The 20522-nt window shown below is 47.8% G+C and overlaps 1 protein-coding gene across 3 annotated transcripts in view; it reads left to right on the forward strand.

The window, feature by feature from the left end:
• Positions 1-20522, forward strand: part of IP6K1 (inositol hexakisphosphate kinase 1) — a 35554-nt gene that overhangs the window by 10609 nt on the left and 4423 nt on the right. For 2 of the 3 annotated variants that reach the window (XM_052678308.1, XM_052678307.1), the window contains 3 exons: positions 16051-16393; positions 18687-18897; positions 19464-19648. In XM_052678308.1, coding sequence (XP_052534268.1) covers positions 16171-16393; positions 18687-18897; positions 19464-19648 — 619 coding nt within the window. In that variant the 5' untranslated portion in view covers positions 16051-16170. The remainder of the gene's footprint in view (positions 1-16050; positions 16394-18686; positions 18898-19463; positions 19649-20522) is intronic. The other variant, XM_052678309.1, reaches the window with a different exon arrangement.

Consider the following 20522-nt stretch of genomic DNA (forward strand, 5'->3'; position numbering starts at 1 on the left):
AGTCCTGGAGCCTGCGTCTGCTCCTCGGCAGCTGAGTTTGCAAAGGGCAAGGAGAGCAAAGAGCACGTAGCTGTTCTCACTGAGCTGTGCTCACTGGACAGAGTGCGTGGATGTTTGCTGCAGGGTCTGTCTCTTCAAAATGAGAAAAGTTTCTCTTTACAAATCCTGAATTGGTTGGCTTAATGGTAACTGCTCTGCTGCTTTGGGAAGTCCTTTCCCCTCTTCATGCTGGGAGCATGTGTTTGCTTGTCCTTCCTCTTCAGGAGCCTACGGGTAAAGCAGAGGCAAAGTGCTTGGTTACCTGGGTCAGTTTTCTGGGCAGCAGTACTGTGCTATAGAGGTGAAGAAGAAACAAAAACTCATAATGCAGTGAAATGCAAAAATGTATAGATAAACTAGCATGCTTTCATTGCTAGCAGTGTGAGGAAGAGGCAGGTGGTGGTGTTCTGTTTTTTCTTTCCACCAGTCCTCATGAATTCTGTTTGTCTTTTGCATTTAAGATCTTGAGATAAATACACGGGGTTGGCAAGTTGTTGCAAAGGGATTTTTGCTTAAGTCAGGTCTCGCTCAGCAGATTTAAGAGAGTGTAATTTCCGGAGCCAGCAGAGGAGGCTTAGGAGGAGTTAATGCACATCGTGCAAGTTTTGTTGTCGTTGCTGTCTTGCCTTTTATTTTGGGAAGGTGGTGGAGATAGTGGGGTGAAGGACGAGGAGCCTGCACTGCGTATCTGCATCGTGACCCAAGGAGTGAGCTGGCCTGCTCATAACTGTGGAGCAGCAGCAGATTGTCGGACTGCCTTCTGGCAGGCACGAGTTTGTTAGTGGCTTCAGTGTGTGGAGAAAGAAAACCCAGCCCGAGCTTGTCTGTGTTGCTGAAGGTGATGTGCTTTAATTACATCCATATTCTTACTGAAGAGAATCCTGCTTGAGGCTCATTCTGGTTTGCTTTTGGTTGTTTGCCCACGTAAACACTTTCATTATTGAAAACAGATACTGAAAGGTTTCAAATCCACCTTGTTCCCAGAAGGGGGCAGGGGAGACTGGAGTCTGCTAAATGTACTTGTGTTTATGCTATGCTTCCAGGCAGAGCAGGCACTGCTGTTGCTGTGGCACGGTGAGGAGCCTGCAGCAGCTAGCTGGGCTGCCAGCAGTTCGTTCTTTGGTTCTCCTTTCTCTTGGGGAGCTTTAGAACAGCTTTAGAGCAGCTTACAGTTCTCTCTCATCGCTGCTTCATGTCTGATACGCTGAGATATTGTGCATGTGAAGACCATGGGAGTGTGGAGGCACCAGAAAACGTCTTTCTGTCTGTACCTAGAGCAGTCTTGGCATCTCCTCTAGGTAACAATCTGAGTTCTTTATTCCAGATTCTTTCTACTTAAAGCTCAGAAAAATCTTCTCCATGAAACTGAAGTTCTTTTCCAGGAGGACCTACGCTTGCTCTTTGAACAGTTGTCTTCCCTGTGCTAAATTCACTCAGCCTTGCCAACAGTGGGAGAGAGACTTTTCTTTTTTTGGCCAAATACATTAAAAATGGGGTCATGCACCTCTCCAGTGAGCTGGTTTTACATCCTGCAAAGAGACCTGTGGTTTCTGTGACAACCTGGAATGCAGACAGAATAAACTCAGCTATGTTAGTCTGCGTTTCTGTCTTTAGATTGTGGAAGCAGCTACTTTTTCTCAGGACAGTGTTTATTACAGTGTTCCTGATAATATGAGGTAGCTTTATCCATTAGCAATGAAGGACTTAAGAAGGAAAAGTGAACTCTGCTGAATGTGTTAATGAATGAGTGATTATGTTGTTTTTTTTTGTGCCCAGTCTTCAGTGGTAAGGTCTCCTGGGCCTCTGTGTTTGGAAGTTTCAAAGAGGGGATGACAACCAGAGGTGCCTGGAAACAGGGTTGGGGATTGTTTAAGAGAACTTGACCCATGTACAACCATGGGACCTGGTGGTTTGCACCCAAGGCTGTGGAGCTGGCCGTGTTGTAGCCATCTTTGGATGTCATGGCCGTGCAAGGAGGACTCTGGTTACTGAAAGTGGCCCATGTTGGACTGGTCTTCAGCACAGACCCAAAGAATCATCCAGACAACTACAGGTCAGCCTCGCTTTGGTCCCAAGAGCAGTCGTGGGACAGTTCTTTTTAGCACCTTTCTGGGCATGTGAAGGAAGGAACAGTCAGTATGGATTTGCCATGGGTAGGGGATACCTGGTTGTCTTCTGTGATGCATAAACTGTATTTGTGGATGAGGAAGAGCAGTAGAGGCCATTTAGCTCAACTTGTACCAAGTGTTTTGATATCATCTCCCACGGTATTCTTGAATGCGGGTTGGGGTATTACAGTCTGGATGAATGGAGTACAGCTGTAGGCACCCTGAGCAATGCTGCAAGGAGTGAATGGAATCAGAGGAGGATGAAGTAGTAATTCACAGAGAACAACTTATACACGGGAGGACAGTAGTTCCTGAAAGGAGTCTCTTTTCCTCTTGAGCGTTGTGTTTTGCTACAATGTGATGAGGTTGAATGGATGGCAGTGTATAGGAGGTTGCTTGGCTGAAATTCGTCGGTCTCACTGCTCATCATCATGGATTGATCTACCTTTCTGTGATATATTTGGAGAGGTTGACGTGGATGTTCTTCAAGATTACCTTGTATTGTTCTTCACTTGGTCATCTGTGTGTATGTGAGCTACAGTTCTGTACAGTACTCAGCTCCTCTGGACATGCTTGTCGTGCCTGGCTTAAGCATGGAGGGTGTGTATGGAATACTGGGAGGCCAGGTAGTAAAGAAGAAGAGCAATGGCTCAAAATGTAAAGTTATTTCATATTTGGTTACAGCCTCTTTGGGCTTCACACACCATGCAGCATAGTAGCTTGTCAGTCTAGATTGTCTGTGTGCTTTCATTTCTCTTCATGTATCTGCTTGTGTCTGAGGAACTGTAATGCATAAACTCAGTGTGTGATGCTTGCTTTGGGTTGTTTTCCATTATTGCTGTTCATAGCAATAGGCTTGTTGCAGCTGGTGCTGCATTTGGGCATTAAGGATTCGGATGATGCTATTCAACGTGAAGTGCGCTGAGTGAAGGTGCCAGTTCTGAGCAGAGAGCTTAATGGTCTTGCATAACGTTTGTATGGAGGCTTTTTTGTCACTGCAGAATTAAAAACAGCCATTAGAAGTTCTGTCTTGTCCCAGTTGTGGATCTTGCTGTGGAAATCAATTACCTGCAGCAAGTGACTTTTTTTTTTTTTTTAAACTATTTAAACTACTGAAGGAGTGTTGTTTAAGCTCTGCTACATTTATAACTTTTGTAATAATTATTTGAGGTTTGTTTCTTTGTGGCTTTTGTGCTCCTGTGGTTAACATTGTAGCTTCTGCATACAGTTACTGGTTCAAGCAATTCACTCTCCCCTTTCTCCTGAAACAGCCCAAACCACAGAGTGCTCCTTGAGATGCATCTGAGAAGCTCTTCTGCTGCGTTGGTTACGTGCTGCTTTCATAACAGAGCACGTTTTAAACATTTGTCCCAGGTCAGAATGGGCTGTTGGGATTATCCCTTGTGTCTAATCTCGTTTTAAATCTCCATTCCCAGGGATGCTGTATCCTTGCAGTCAGCACGCTCTGACCTGTTGGGGTTTTCCTTCATGAAAACTCTCCTTGCAGCCTTTGTAACTACAGTATTTATAATACATTTTAACTTGGATTATATTGTGAAGGGGAAGCTGTGAATCTTCACCCGCAGTGCAGCATGGAGTGCTTCAAGTCTGCACACAGTTAAATGGCAAATGAAATGGTTCACTGATTACTGTTGCCTAGGACTTGCTTCACAGGCTCCATTCAGAAATGTCCAGACGGTCCTTTGTTGGAAGGTGCAAAACAAACCTGGAATAAGGGGGGACAAAAATTGCCCTGAAATTGTTTGTTCCTGATCTCAATGAAAACCAAAGATGTATGGGATTGGGTTTTTTTTGCTTCATTCTACCCTTTGGATTTGCATTTGGGGCACTGATGTGTTTCCTGCAGTGTGCTGCTGCCCGGTGCCCCAACTTATTGCAGGTGGGGATGTTCTCCTTGGTTTGGTGCAGCCTGTGTGTGAGCCATGGGCAGCTCTGAACCAAGTTCACTTGTCTTGCCCTAATTTTTTTTGCGTAAAATCATCTGAAGCTTTTAATTGCTCCTTGATTAAGATACCTGCTTTGAAGGGTAGTCTGCAGTCTGCGTGTGCAGATGAGCTGAATTAGTGTTTAAGCACTGAGCAGACCTGCGGCCTAGCCCCCACCAGGCACTCATTTGTAGCTTTTCCTGCTCGCATTAGAGGTTCTATTTGAAGTCCTGCTCTTTAAGCAGTGGTCTTAAATTCTTCTAAAATCTCCCTGCTGATAAGAACGAGGAGATGAGACACAGTATTAATGTGTAAAGCTGTGGGCCTGTAGCTGAGCAGAGGCCCCCAAGGGTAGGAATCATCATCCTCTTAAAAGAGTTGGGAATCAAAGACGCTTTGAGAACTCAGCTTTTGCAGGGTGAGAAACAGTCCTTGTGCAGAGCTCTTGGTGATCAGTTTCTCCCAGTGCTTCATGCTCCATCTAGCAGCACTGGAAAATAGATGTAGGTGAGTCCTGCAGGAGACTTTGACATCTGTACAGTCTCCTGGTTCCTCAGGTTTGCACAAGCAGAGGCCATCGGCAAGAAGATAACTGTGTGCATGTGGGCAGATGGTTTTGTGTGACTGTGTTACACAGCCCCACTCTGTAAGATAGTAGTAAATAGGGCAGCAGCTCATGAGGTGCACTGATCTGAATGCAGCCTCGTGCTTCTGCTTAACTGCGTGCAGCTTCACTGCAGCTGTAGCTTAGTCTCGTTTTGCCACAGGGATGTCTTGGTGTTGGAAATAAAGGTGTCTAAATGCAGTTTTCCTCACGTTTTAATTAGTTGGTATTTAAAGAGAAATACTTGCAGTGTTTGATATTTAAGTGTCAACAGTCAGGAATTCAAGATAAACTTCCAATTCTGATTTATGATGTTGTGGTGATTTACTGAGCTGGGGAGGTTCATGTTTAGTCATGAATGTGCTGTTTTTCTCTTTGAATAGACCTTTCTTGTGCAAAGCTGTCCAGCATTGGGTGCATATTCACAGGAGCCACAGCTGTAAGTCCTGGTTTTGGTGGAGTGAACTGTGTGGAGGTGGCCTGGAGTATCTGACCTCTGTATGGCAGCGAGGTGACGTACAGAAACTGCATCTGCAGTACCTCTGAGGTAAAACCAGGTCTTACAGGAATCCCCTGTTTGATCAGAGCTTTGACCACAGGCAGGTGTTACGAGCAGTGCCAAGAGCTGACTGGAACGGGTGTTGATCATGTGGAAGTGGTGTAGGTAAGGCCATGAGACCTACACTGTGAATGAGCAGCCCTTCTGAGAGGGCCCTGCGATGGCACTGACCTTAAGGTGCAGAGTACAGCAGTGCTGACATGTACACATAGCTTTGGAGCTGGAATAACTGTTGCAGTGATCTGAAATCCCTTCAGAAGGATCAGCTCTTGCTTCCAAAAACCGTGGCTGCACGGAAGCGGTGGGTTTTCTGAAGTGACTCTGCTAACAGTTGAACCAAGGTAAAGAGAGCACTGGATGTAAGCCGGGCTGCAGTCTCTAAGAATTCTTTGTTGTTCAGGAATCAATGTTGTTTGTGTAATGTTGTTGCTGTTTTTCCTGGCTTTCCTCCCCAGTGTTGCTTGTGCACACTGCTGCTGTTTGTCATGCCCTAGTTAATTGCAGATGGCTGTTCCTTGCTCTCACCTTGTGTATGTTTTAGTAGCCCTCTTGCTCTGAAAATAATGCTGGCAACAAATAAATTGGGTTTATTTTTGAGGAGGTAGAATGTTGGGAGCATCAACGATGTGCTGTGGGAACTTAAAGCATGATGAATTAAAGCTTTGTGCATTTCTTACATACAGTTTAAATCTTTTTGACTAAAGTTTGCTTTTATATCACTGCTACATAGTCCTGCTGTGAATTCTTGTCGATGGTGAATAAGAGCAGAACTTGACAGCTGCTTGAAACTGAGCGTTAGCCTTTCTTCCCTTCCCTGCCAGCTTCCTGTTTGCTCCTTTTGTCACTGGCATGTCTGTTGAACCACTGGTTTATGGATCTGTTGAGGACCTGTCTGCAGGAGTGCTGGTGCAGGTGTAAAAGAAATGACAGCAGAGAGTTGCAAGTGCTGACTGATGTTTCTATTGGCAGCAAAAAGTCATGGTGAGATTTCACTGCACACGTGGTTGCAGGGCGGTTGAAGCTGAATCCAGTTGGCTCTGCTTCTCCTCTGTGTGTCCTTCCTGTGCTGGATGGTTCTTCCCTTTCCTTTCAGTGGCACTAAAGCAGAGCAGGAAGCCACACTGGCAAAAACAATTTTCTTCCTGGGCTGAACTTTCTTGCCAGAGTAGTTTCTGAGCAGGATCAGGTGAGTGCTGACACAGGAGCGAGGATGGGGTTGAAGAGTGCTGACTTGGATTTACTTTAGCTGTTGTGAAGCTACGCCCTGAGATCCACGCTGAGGAACCAAATGTAGCGTTTGCCAAATACTGGGTTTGTTAATTTTGTGTCCTCGTGGATCGGTTTGACACCTTCCTCTAGAGACTGATTCATCTCTTCTAGAGCAAAACACAACGTGAACTGTTGAAACGCGAGTTTCCTGGAGCTGTTTCATTAACATACCCAGTTCCTAAAGTCAGGTCTTAATAATCGTTCAGTCTTTGGTGTCTTGTTTTCAATGAGAAGTCTTATATAACAGTGTACTCCTGGTGTGGGTCCTGCCACCAGCTGAAAGCAGAGAACCACGGCCTTCCCAGCAGGTTGCTAAGCAGTCATCAAAGAGGAAGCATTTTCACTTGGTTTTGTTTCACTTGGGCTGGTAATCTGGGAAAAGAACCATCAGTGTGTCTCCCATGGTCGTTTCTAAAACATGCTAGCATTTCATTGTTGCTTGGTGCTTATTTTGGTTTTCTGTCTTTGGTTTTAACGTGGAAATACAAAAGAAACCAACACAGCTGCAGTTTTAAAGTCACACATGCTGTAGATAGACTCTCTGCTCCTTGAGCATCACAGTCTCCACAGAGGTGCGAATCTGCACGTCACGTAGGCTTGGTTCTGGGTTGTTTTTGTTTCGAATGAAGATCACCAAGATAGATGAGAGTTATGCAATTTCAGGGAGAGTTCTGTTACAGAAGTTGGCCCAAAGCTGTTCATTCGCCTCAGTGAGTTTGTTAGTCATCTTTTTATATTTCAGCATGCAGACTGCAGGATGACATATAACTTAGGACAAGCAGCAGCTCAAGGGAAGTCAGTAGCCGTGCCGTACTTGTTGGATGCTCATCAGTGTGACCTCATTTTGTCTGGTTAAATAGACCATCCATGCAGCACTAAAATACCCTACGTGTTCAGTTTTGCAAGTAATCCTGTTCTGCAGCAGTCCTGAAACAGAGGTGAGCTCGGAATGTAAACGTTGGCTTCAGGCGTGAGGATAACTATCAGCAGTTCTGGCACCTTGTGCTGATACAACTGTTTGTACAGCTGCCCAATAGATTGGGGATCTGACCTCAGTTGAAAAGTAATCCTTAAAACCAAAACAAAATGCTGGTTTATTTTTAACTTCAATCAACTGCCTCGTTTGTTTCCCTGCAAGCAGTTGTACCAGCACGGCAGGGCTGAGTGGGAGGGTGCTGCTCATGCTGGTGCAGCTGTAACTGTGCTCTGAAGAAATAACTGAAAGAGGGATTAGAAACTGATTTGGCACAGTCAGTGCTGGAAGGAGTCTGAACGAACTTTTTTGTTTGAAGCCAGGCATTTGGACCGAGTTCGATTTGTTGCGGAGGATCGCTTTAAAGAGCAACCAAAACAAGCTGCTGTCTCCACCCCAAAATGGGCCCTGTTTTTACCAAATTAGGGAGAAGGTGGTGGATGAATCAAGTATCAGCACACACCTTTTTCTGGTACAGATCAAGCCTTTAATGCATGTTTTCAGACTCTGCCATTTGAGAGTGAGAGATCTGGAGACCTGGCTGCTCGCCCAGGTGTTTTTTTTCCCTTAATTCATATTTGGTGTATTCTCCTTTTTACATATTCTAAAAACAAAAGCTATTGTTACACTGTATGTGCGTATGAATCTTGTTTTGGCTTTGTTTTTACTGAATAGCTCTCGATTTCCCCTCTTCCTTCCCCCTTTCCCCCCCCTCCCCCAGTCTTCTAGGGGTTACTTATGAGATGGAAGAGGGCCGGATCCTCCCTGCTCCTGCTTTGGCAGCTCACCTATGGCCTGGAAGTGGGTGTGTGCTCCTCAGTCAGGAGGGCTGTGACTGTTCTTCCTCTTGCAGAATCCTCACTTTAGCCCCTGTGCTTTGCTTTCTGTGTGGGGCAGGTAGCAGGCATTACATCAACATTATTTCCAGTTTCCTGTCCACCACTCTCTTGAGTTTGAAAACTGATTTTGTTGCTTTGCTTTTCTGAATTCTGGTGCCTTTGCTGGAAGTTTCCTTACGTTGTGCAAGCTGGGAGGTTCCAGTCCCATTCTCTCTGTAGCCTCATTACAGCCTCAAGGGGCACAGTTGTTCCTACTTGTTGAGGCTGTGCGGAGGTGTGAGTGGGAGCTCTGGCTCCCAAGCTTCTGGGCGTTGTTAGCCCAGAGAAGGTGAGGTAAGAGTTGTCTTACAGGGTGCCAGCTTTCCCCTTTCCCCTGGCTGTGACACAAACCTAAGACTTGAAACTCACTTGAGCTCTGTGGGTGCTGTTGGGTTCGGCAGCCCCTCTGGCACAGAGCAGTGCCTCCCAGTGCTGCCCATCCTTAGCAGATGTGCACACTGCCATTACATCACGCCTTCCCTTTCTCTGCCAGCAGTGCTTTGCTGTTCCTCTTGCTGAGCACAAGCACCACAGTGCTGACTCATTCACTGCCTTGTATCAGCAGGACAGTGTGGGGCTTTACCTGCTCGTGCCTTGCCTTCTGATGCTGTGGGAGCTGTGGCATTTGGTACATGACGTGAAAGCACTTTGAGTTTGACATTCAGAAACACAGTCTTCCTGCCCTGGGAGGCACCTGGGTAGAGTTACCTGGAGGATCCTTTAGTCCTTTAGGGACTCCTTAGGGATGTGCCTGCCTTATTTAAACTTTACTCCTGGGGAGGAAGCCACGTTCTGGGTCTGAAGAGCTTGAATGCTTTGCTGTCAGCATTAATGAAAACATTAAACATAAGATCACAGAATGGCCAGGGTTGGAAAAGACCTCAAGGATCGTGAATCACCAACCTCCACATTAAACACCAGCCCAGGCTGCCCAGGGCCCCATCCAACCTGGCCTTGAACACCTCCAGGGATGGACGGGGCATCACAGCCTCTCTGGGCAGCTGTTCCAGCACCTCACCGCTCTCTGTAAAGAACTTCCCCCTGACATCCAACCTCAATCTTCCCTCCCTCAACTTAAAACCATTTCCCTTGTCCTGCTGTTATCTGCCCTTTCAAAGAGTTGATAAACGATCAGAGATCTTTGAGGCAGGACGTGGAACTGCCTCCTTTGCATTTTCAGACTGGAAGTTAAGGTGCAGATTCTTTCCAAGTTAGGGTCAAGCCTCTTCACTGGGTTTGATTATGATTGTTGTTTCCTTCCCTCCCATCTGTGAATGCAGGGACTGTGGTTCCTGCTGATTGCCCTGCTGCTAAGTTTACTGCTGAGCCCTTTGCTAGTGAGAATTCTAGCAATGTTGTTTTTTCTTGATGGATAGGGCTGATTCCTTATGGTTTGTGATAATTGAAAATAAATCCCTTTCTGGCTGCTGGAGCTGTGCTGAACAGCAGCGTTTGCATTGGAATACTTTAAAAAGGGACCAGTATTCAGTGAAGACTTTTTTCCCTTTTGCAGCTGAGGTGATTAGAAGCTGGGAATTAATGCACAGAAAGCTGACTGACCTTGCAAGCACCGATCAGTGAGTTCTTCTCTGGGAAGCCTTTGCTGTATTCTCATCTCACCCATAAAATACAAAACTGGAATTGGACATCCCTGCTTTCCTAGGCACAATCTTGGGAAAAAAACCTGGGCTGGTACTGATAAGGCAACCTTTTGTTAATGCACGTACTTGCTCTGGTCCTGCTGCTATGGAAACTCGGGCTTGGGCTGAAGCCAGCGTCTCAGGATGGAGCAGGAAGGTGCCCTTTACACTGAGGCAGGGTGTGTTTTCAGGGAGGTGCAGCAGGATTCAGCAGCTCAGCTCCTGTGCCTCGCTGCCTGCTGGAGAGGGCGAAGGAGAGAAAACAGCCAAGGCTGGGCATTCTGCAGCCACCCCTGGCACTGATGGCTGTGGCAGGGGCTGGCGGGTCCCCAGGCAGCCTGTGTCCTCCTGCCAACGTGCTGCGTTTCTGCAGTGGAGAAGGAGAAACCTGGAGAGGAGAGCAGAGAGGGAATGAAATCGCTGCGAATCGTACCTGTTCTGTGCTGTCCTCTTTGTCCCTAGCCTGATGTTATTGCAGTGCTGCCACCTTTCCCAGCATCCAGCTGAACAGGAGTGGAGGAGGCTGTCTGAGCTGCTGACTTGGGTTACCCTTGCTGGCAGACAGCTGCGTAACAGATGTCCACAAAGTGTTGCACAGCACCTGCTTCATATGGTGCAAACAGTCACAGATGTTTCCTGGTGCCTTGTTGTGTGCTAGGGTTTGTCATTTAAAAAAGTAAAATGCAATAAGAGAAGCTTTCACTGTAATGTTGGATTGTGAGCAAGCAAGAATTCTCTTGGCCTGGGATCTGGCAAGGGATTCAAGTACCTCATCACCCCTGGATGCACTCTGTGCCTGATGCATAGGTGACAGCAGAATGCCTTTGCAGTTCCACAGGGGAACAGCCTTCTTTAATCCCAGATCTAGGTAGCAGTTCTGTTGGTTGTTTGAGCGTTCCAGCTTTAGTTAAGACTGCATAGCTCAACCTTTTTTGCTTCAGGAGGAATTGAAAGTGCTTGGCTTCTGCTACTTAGTAAGGAAGAGAGCAGAAAATTTGTGGCTACAGGCAGAAGTGCCAGAGCTCTGTGATGACTGGGATCTAAGTGGGATGCAGATTGTTGTCTTTCAGATCTCCAGAAGATAAAAACACAGGGTACTCTTAAGGGCTCACAATGCAAACTTAATTGTATTCTATGTGTGATCCTTTCTGTAAGTTAAGTCAAGCTGTGTCTTAAAGCTGATGAAGCTCCTTTCCTTTTGCACACTTCAGCGGCGAGTGCTTTTCCCTGCTGTTGAGATGGGAGAATTTTGGTTGGAGTGCTTTTGATTAGCTTGTGGCATAGGGGGTATAGGGCCATCCACACCTGCGTGTGGTTCCTGTCCTCACTCTGGCAGCAGGGTATCCTTTGCTGCATCCCCATCATCATTCTCTTCCTCAGCTGCCTTTCTGCAAGCAGCTTTCTCTAAAATATCTGTTTATGATTTTTCAGGATAGTGTTCACCCCTCTGGGCTTGATCTGTAGAGCCATCTTGGTGAGGGAGTGTGTCCACATTAGCTGGGGCACTGGACAAGGTGCATAGGGAGGCTGAGGATTCAAAGCTGCATACTTGAGCAGGCTAGGAAGGCTGGTAGCTTCCAAGGTACCTCGCTGGCTGAGTGTGAGCATTTCTGGTTACGTGCTGAACGTTTTTGCAGGTCGTGTTTCTGCAGGAGGGATGTGCCTGGCTGCAGAGATCCTCAAGGTCTTCTGCTGATGTGCCTCAAGCTCGTGGTTCAATGCTAGGAAGTTTATCTCAAATCAAAGCACGTGGGGATGTTGTTCCATTTTAGGCTCAGATTTCATTTATAGAAGTTGAGTCACTCATTCTGGCATCACAAGAAAAGACATGGATGCTAACTGTATCTGCTCTTTGGGCTAGCCTGACTCGCAGCCACCAGGCACCCTCTGGCCAGATGCTCTTATCCTCATTCCTGATGTGTCAGTGTTGTTTTAGTTTTGTGCTTTGCTCCTGCTTGTGCTGGGGACGTTAAGGGAAAGTCCCACTTCTGTCCTCACGACCTTGAGATCAGTGTTTATCTTTGCCTATGGCCCACCCCAGGATCCCGTGTGGCCATCTGCCTCGTGCTTTGGCCGTGCAGATCCCGCAGGCAGGCTGCAGTGCTGGGAGCCACAGTGGGGCTTTATGGGAAGGCAGCCATGCAGGCTGCTCACGGTGAAGGCATGAGTCAGCGCTGCTTAAGGCACTCAGCTTTCTTGCTGTGTGCATCACAATCTGAAGTGTTTGTTCTTCATTTTATTTCGGTAGAGTTCAGCTCTACTAGTGAGTCACAAAGCGTTGCCAGTATTCCCATCCAGGACAGCTTGGATTGGAATCATGCACATTGTGGTGTGATCTCAGCAGTCCCTTGTAGCGAAGCTCTGTGCCCCCACCTCTTAAGTGCATGGTGACGTGGGGCTCGTTTCTCTGTCACCTGAAGTTAGCCATCACAGAAGCATCCCCGTTGTTCCCACTTCCTGCCCTGGCAGCCTTGTTGTGTTTGAGCAGCTGACCTTGCAGCAGCAGGCATTTGTGTTGTCCTGCTGCCTCCATCCTTGTGTCTGCACGGATGCCTGTGTGGCTTGCACAGTGAATGGCACTGGGAGCCTGATCTGAGTTGAGCCAGTAGAGCAGAGGAGTTTGTCTTGATGCAGTTTGTCATGCAGCTGTGTGAGTTCTTGTGCTGGTGCAAGGCTGGGTGTGCAGCAGGATGCAGGTGCTGCTCTGAGAAGTGCATGCTGTCTTCTGGGGAGCACAGAGCTACAAACGGAGGGATTTGTAAACTGCACTGGAGAGGGTGTTCGTGCAGTGTTGTGCCTTAGCTATGGAACGTCTTTACTGTACTTCTGCAGAACCTGATGTCTCACCCCAGAGCTTGAAATTGCTTAAAACTGTGACTGAACAGAGTTGTCCTTCCTGCTCTCTGTTCTTCTGTATGCATGTGTGTTTGAGTACGCCTGATGTTCTCCCACCCCAGGTCCCCTGTTAGTGCTGGCCATCTCCTTGGCTCTGGGGGAGGTCTGGTAAGACATTAACCTCAGCTTGGGGTCTGTGAGATCCTCTGGTTGGATCTAGGAACACGTAACCAGTTTGTTACTGTGCTGTGGCACGTACCTTTCTGAAGGGCAGCATCAGTAAGGGCAGTGGGCTTCACTCTGCTTCATGACTGTGGAGCTCAGGGTTACCTTGTCTGTCTTTTTCTTTGGAAAGACTTTGTGCCACTACAGGAAAACACAGCTGATCGTTCTTGGTGTCTGTGCCATTAAGGACCGGGTGTTGGACAGGTGAGGTTTGTAGCTTGAATTCAGAGCATGCGTTCAGATTTAAATATTGTGGAGCCAGTCCGTTTCCACTACAGGATGTTTTTAGTGGCTGGGATAATGGAACATCGGATGTGCTGTGTCCTCGTGCACTTACCAGTGCTCTGCTCACCCTCGCCTTCACAAGTGTCACTTGGTGGACGATCTGTCTTGCTTGGAAGGGGGGTGCTCAGCTGCCCTCTGTGTTCTGCTGCTGGCTGATCTCTGACTGCAGTGTTGGGCACCGCCAAAGGATGTGCCTGGGTGACCCCATCTCTCTGAAGCTGTTGTGTGGATTATAGGCTATTTTTCTGGAAGGACTCTGCATTTCACAAGCCAGCTGAAATAGTTGAACCAATGCCTTTGTTTAACAGAGGAAGAATGAGTAATATTTAGGCCTTCAAATAGGTTTTTGGTGTTTTTTGCTTTATAGTTGTTTGAAACTGCTGGGATTCTTCTGTCTCTGTGGATAGTGTCCATGTTTAGTAATAATTCTTGGAGTTGGTCTGAGTGTCACTCGGTTCCCGCTCCCAGATGTAACGTGCTGGTTTTCCAAGCCCTGTAGTTAGCTTCCTCTTCTGTTAAATGCTACTGGGGACAAAGGATTTTTCTCACATTTACTTGTATGTGATGGTATGCTGCTGTCCTCCGAGTGACTCAGATGGCGTGTTCTTAGGTGTTGCTCATCTTTCAGCAGCCTTCTTAAAGAGGCGTCCCCTCTCTTGTTCTGATGGCTAAAATCTGCCCAGAGGTGAATCTGAAAACAGCCTGCTGGTGTGCGTGTCTGCCTGGATATCTGTGCTATCTGTCTGAAGTTAATGAAGGTGTCTGAAGCTAATGAGCATACCTGGAGAGTCTCCATTGTCTCACACAGGGACATTAGTGCTTCATTCTGCTGCTGGTGGAGTGGAGACCCTGAGACGCGTTGCAACCGACTTGCAGTGGGAACTGGGCTGGTACCAGAACTGGGAGTTGCACGTGTGTCTCTGGATGTGGGGGACCCTCTTAGCACCCGTGTCCCATGAAGTTTAAACTATAGGAGGGTGTGAAGCCGTCCCCTGTGTTTGGGATAATGGAAAACTCTGCTGTGATTATTGTAAAAATAAAGGAAACCAAATCTAAAGGAAAGCTGCATAGGCACAGGGAGTCTGAAGTCTGTGAAGTGTTCAACTGTGCAGTGTTTGTGTGTTGCAGGTGCTGGCACCCTGCTGCTTCTTGGATATTAGCTGCTATCAAACCAAGCTAAGAAGTATATAGGCAAGCCTCTGCTGCTAGAACTCTGCCTTTTTGATAAAGCAAATGAGAGGGAGGAGAGAAATCCACAGCCTGTTTTATATAGCACCTGTCTTTGTGCTATGTCTCAGGCTCTGCGTGAGTTTAGAGACTTAAACCTTATCCTGTGATCCAAAAATGATGTTTTGTCCCTTCTCTACACCAGCAAGCTGACTATTCGCATCCCTTTGCACTGGATGTAGTTGTGTGAGGACAGTGTGCTCACGTAGCCACCACAAAAGGAAATGCTTTCCATTGGATCAGTGAGATGATTCAACAGAAATGTACGTACACACATAGCGTCCCAAAATCCAGTGCGAGGGAAATGTGCAGACAGCAGAGAGAAGCATCATTCTGCTGCTGGGACCTTTTGGGTCAGGTTGTGTTAACCATATTGTAAAGTATCACCCCCAGTTCTGTAATGTCCAGAGCTGCATTTTCTGTGCTGCTGAAAGCGAGGAAGAGCCAGAGGAGCTGCTTTCCCCCCCGGATCGTGGCCCAGCAGTGCCGGGGTGTAGATGCAGAGACATCCCGTGGCCACAGGAGGGATAGCCTGGGCTGCGTTCTGGCCTCCCAGGTCCCTCAGACATTGTTGCTGCCGTGGGGTTCTTGTGCCAGAGGCTTCAGGTGGTTGCTTGTTGTGAGGAGGTGCTGTGGTGTTTCTCCAGCAGTCCCAGGAGCAGCTACAGTCTGAGCTAGAAAGGCCAGAGCATCTGGAGCTAACTTGGGCAGCTTTGCTTTTTCGCCGTCCTGTGGCTGTGCCAGGCAGACTGCAAACATTTAAAGAGCATCTGTCTTCTCCAAAGCAATTTAAATCTCATTTGGATTTGACAGTCCTTCTTGCCTACCTTTAGAAAGCCCAGGCTTATTGTGTGAGTGGGCTATATAAAAGCATGAGGAACCAGCTGCTCTGAAGGGCTTTGGGTATTAAAGGAGAGGATCCAAGGGGAAGCCACTTAGATACAGCAGCAGAATGGCTATGGCACTTGAAGTGGAAAAGAAAAGGAGGAAATGGTGTCAGGGCAAGAGGTGAACAGGAGTTGCTTAGATGTGCAGAAGGAATGGGATTCTGATTCTTCAAGGACTTGTTCTGCTTGTGTTGGTTCTGTCCCTGCTGGGTGGGTGTGAGCTTGCTTTTGGCTGTGCTGGAGCTCACCGTTTGTGCTCCGTTACCACGGTGCCTCTCTGATGACATGAGCTGAAGGAAGGAAATGGCATTCTGTAAAGATGGGAGCCTCAGGATACTCAGACCTCCTCCTTTCCCTGTCTCCTGTCAACCCTACTGGAGGTGGAAGAGACAGACTCCAAATTAGCATGTGTTTCCCTACACGATTAAAGAGATGGTGAGGAGCGTGCTGGAACAAGTGGGAAGTAAATGGGGAATGAGAGGGACACTTGCAGATATAGAGAAACAGCAAAAACTTCTCCTAGGAGATGAGCACAAGTGTTTCTCCATTCACAGGACTTTCCTTTGCCTTTCCAGATCATCACAAGGAAGCAGATAGAGAGGGGGAAAACCTGGCTGCCTGAGCGCCGCTGAGCTGCATCTCCCAGCCTTTGTGGCTCTCCCCATGCTCCAAGAGTTCAACTGGTGCCCAACGCGATGTGTGTTTGTCAAACCATGGAAGTGGGCAAGTATGGCAAGAATGCCACTAAATCTGGAGACCGGGGGGTGCTGCTGGAGCCTTTCATTCACCAGGTGGGCGGCCACAGCAGCATGATGCGCTACGACGACCACACCGTCTGCAAGCCGCTCATCACCAGGGAGCAGCGCTTCTATGAGTCCCTGCCTCCAGAAATGAAGGAGTTCACGCCTGAGTACAAAGGTGAGGCCTGCTGTCACCTTGCAGCGGGGTGCCGTGGTTTGTGGAGCCGCCTTCTCCTGTTCCTGGAGCTGTTTGAGCGTCGCTGTCTTTTTCGCTTTTTAGTTGTGTTCTCTTTTGCAGGGTGGCGATGTGATTGGAGCTTTTGGGAAGGGGGAGGTCTCTTTTTTTGTGCTCAGTGTGTTCATCCCTCCAGACAGAATCTAATTGTTGTAGTCTGACACTTAAGGTTATGACAGAAGTACTTTTACTGGCAAGTTCTTGTCAGTTCCTACTGCCTTGACCTTGAGCAAATGAAGTTAGGTCACGCACCGAGCAGTTGTGCATTCAGTCCCATAATTTACTGCTTCCTCATCCCAGCTCTTTTATGGACCCCTATCAGAAAACTGCTGAAGCAGGAAGTGTTTCTTTCTGAGCGCTGAGGTGAAGTGAGCTTTGTCCCCAGCTGCTCCCAAGGAGTGGAATTTTCCAGTGCCTGTATCACTGTAGCAAATCGATCGCCTCCTGTATCTTTCAGAAGGTACCTTGGGGCCATGTGTTCCCCTGCAGAAGGGTAACTCTGCTGCTGCTTCCTTCCTGTGTGGCACAAGGAGGACTGCGCTTCAGGGACAGCTGGGGCCTCCGTCTGTTCCAGGTCGTGCCATTTGATCTGGCTGTTTCCTGAAGGGCTGAAAGCAGTGTCAGCTTACCTACCTGTGTCTGTATACAGACTGTGACTGAAAGATACCGTCTCCAACAGATGGGTCCTCTTGTACCCTCAAGCCGCTCTGGATCCATATGGGGCTCTGGTGACCCATCTGAAATCCCACCTGAAGCCTGTTGTTACTGGAATTGATGTGATGTCAGGCTTTCCTCAGGAGATGTGTTTAAAACTGATGAAGCTGATGGTCCAGATGGAGACCTCGTATCATCATCATCATGTTTCCTAGTTGCCTAAAGGCACGGGATGTGCATCTCCACTACAGTATGGGATTTCATCCGAGGCTCCAGTGCAGTTTCCTGCTGGTCCCAGGGGTCACTCCTGCTGCTCTGGAGAAGATGATGTTTCCTTTCTGAGCACACGTATGTAACTCTTAAGATTGCCTCTTCAGAGGTGTGACTTGTGGAGCGCATCCAGGCAGACAGAGGGCTTGGATGATCATTTATGTAGTGACATACTGGAGTCCTGAGCTTCTCAGAACTTGTGTGGAGCTTTCTTACCTTGTTGGCATTGTCATGTGCAGGTAGGGAAGAATAGTAGCGTGATGTTCTCTATCAGCCGAGCAGTGAAATGTTTCATCACTTTTATGGCAGGTCTTCAGATTCAGTCCATGTAGAGCCCAATATTCTTGGCAGCTGTTTGATACTGGTGACAAGCTGATTAAAAAAAAAGTCACTGCTGTGAGTTGAGAGATGTCGACTGCCTCGTTGTCAGGGCTGGAGGTGCCCCAAAGACGTCAGCCCTACCTGAAATTGCCAGCTGTTCTGCCCCGTGGCTGGCCAGCTAGATACATTCAGAATTGGTGCCCTGAAAGATCTTTATCTTCCCTGGGAACGTGGTGTTTTTCAAGAGCCTTTGGAAGGTAACGGTGGCCAGGACACACGTGGACCTGATTGCCTTCAGCTGGCACAAAGTTTTTGCTCCACGGCCTCCTGTTTTTTATCACTAGGAAGCCCTGGGGCCTCACAGATCCTTTTCTGCAAGACTGGCTGACTTGAGATACAAGCAGCAGGTGTCACCAAAGTGTCAGTGCTCAGGTGCTGGAGCGGGGAAAGCAGACCAGGAGTGCTCTTGTCCTGCCAACGTGTTCCTGCTGTTGACATAGATACCCAACCCAAATGAACTAAATGCATATTTCATATGCTTTTCCCCCTTCAGCAGCTTGGCAGACTCTGCTTTGCTTTTCTCTAGTTTAACATTTCTTGTTTTATTTTACAATGCAAGACTGAATGGAGGGGAACCATCCATCCCTCATCAGTCTTGCAGCTGTGTTTCCCTTAGCACAGCACATGGGGATGTCAGCACTCTGGGCTAGGAGTGCCATGCTTAACTTCCTGTCAGTGCCACAGCTTCTGCTGCTGTTACCAACTGTTCACTCCTGTAGTAACAGCACTCCTGTATGCAGAGATTTCTCCTCTCTGCTGTGTTAAAAATGTTTGACTTCTCCCCTCATCATCCTGAACCTCGTTCTGCTGCTCTGCATTTGGTTTTCTGCTCTGTGAGCTATGGTTATTCTGTGCTGTTGAACACCTGTATTCTAGTAATTATGTTTCCTCTGCTGGCAAACAGCACTGACAGGTCCCTTCTTTCTGGCAGGTGTGGTGTCTGTCTGCTTTGAGGGAGACAGCGATGGCTACATTAATCTGGTGGCATATCCCTACATGGAGAATGAAGCTTTGGAGCAAGACGACATGCCAGAGAGGGACCAGCCACGGCGCAAGCACTCGCGTCGGAGCCTTCACAGGTCAAGCAGTGGCACTGAGCACAAGGAGGAAAAACCTGGCCTGGCCGGTGACAGCACAGAAAGGTAGAAGCTTGTGAGGGTCCACTGACAACGTGGCAAATGGGAAATCACAGAATTGTAGGGGTTGGAAGGGACCTCCAGAGATCAATGAGTCCAACCCCTTCCCAAAGCAGGTTCCCTACACCAGGAAATATTTCTTTCCACTTTCAGCTCTGGTCCTCCATTTATTGAGGGTGTTTTGTACTTCTGTACAGTTGCTAGATTGTCTTGCAGTTGCTATTCCAGCAATACTGTGGCACTGCAAGCTACATTAGGAGCCCAGTTGTAGACAAACTCATCCAAGCAGAATGCTTCTGATGTGGAATAACAGCTGGAAGTGGAAGCAAAGCCTGGGGAGCAGATTCAAATGCTGATTCAAAGACCATCCAGTCCTTAACCTGAGGATATAAGTATGGGTCCACAGCCTGGGATGTTAGGAAGGATTTGCTGTTAAGCTGGCAGCTTTTGAGTAGTGTGAGGCGTGCAGCAGGAGAGGAAACAGCAGGAGGAGGTCGTGTGCAGGTATGACTTGTAAATATCTGGAGAATGCGTGGATCCTAACGTGCTTCCTTGTTCTGTGTTTATGCCAGCAGCATCCAGGAGGCAAAGAGTTCCAGGATGGACTTGCACATCCACTCAGATGTTCCGTTTCAGATGTTGGATGGGAACAGTGGGCTGAGCTCTGAGAAGATCAGCCATAACCCCTGGAGCCTGCGCTGCCACAAGCAGCAGCTGAGCCGCATGCGCTCGGAGTCCAAGGAGAGAAAACTCTACAGTATCCTTGGGGAGGGCACCGAGTGCGTCAGGCTGCTGCTGCCGTGCTGCCTACACTACACACTCGTGCTGGAAGCAGCTAGGCCTGTGTTTCCCTTGGCTTGTGTTAAGAATGATGTTTTCCCCATCCATTGCACAATCAAAGGTGTATTAAATTTTCTTTTTCTTGCTCTTTCCTACTTGTCAAACAATGCCACTGATTTCTGACACTCAGAGAAGCCACGTTTCTGGCTAGTTTCCTCTACTTGGTTTTTTCTTCTGGACTTTCTCTGAGTTGGCTTGTTCTTTTTTCTTTTTGAACTATCGAATTCTTCACATGAGACCTTGCCCAGATGCAGGTCTAGCCTGCTCAGTAATCCCTTGGGAAGGAGCTACGATTGTCCTTGTCACCTTTCTTGAGCCTCTTCCAGTTCTACTGCATCCTTCTGGAAATGGTGACCAGAACTGCGCGCCGTACAGAAGGTGCTGGTGAACCAGAGGTTTCATTTCCACTGGCATACAGCGCTGTTGTCTCCACTTCCTCGTGCTCTGTGGCACACTCTCTTGTTGTAAATGCTGTTTGTTTGTTCTAACACCATTTTGGACTGCAATGGCCGTTTCAAAACCCACTGCTTTAGACGTTGGGGTTAAAAATAACAACCCTTTTTCTCCTTGTGTTCATCGTCTCGCACGTTAACTCTGGACGGTGCCTACCCATGTAATGACCAGCTGGGCACCATGAGGTGCTTTTGGGATTTTTTTGTGGTTGCTCCTCGTTTTTGGAACTCTGACTGACTTGTTTGTCACCTCATTCCATTTTCTGGATCACTCGTTGACCAGCATGGTTCTCCCCACGCAGGCCTTGTCAATGACTCTGTGTGACCAGTCAGAGATCC

Source organism: Tympanuchus pallidicinctus, unplaced genomic scaffold (assembly GCF_026119805.1).
Source record: "Tympanuchus pallidicinctus isolate F22 unplaced genomic scaffold, pur_lepc_1.0 scaffold17, whole genome shotgun sequence".
NCBI classification, from domain to species: Eukaryota; Metazoa; Chordata; class Aves; order Galliformes; family Phasianidae; genus Tympanuchus; species Tympanuchus pallidicinctus.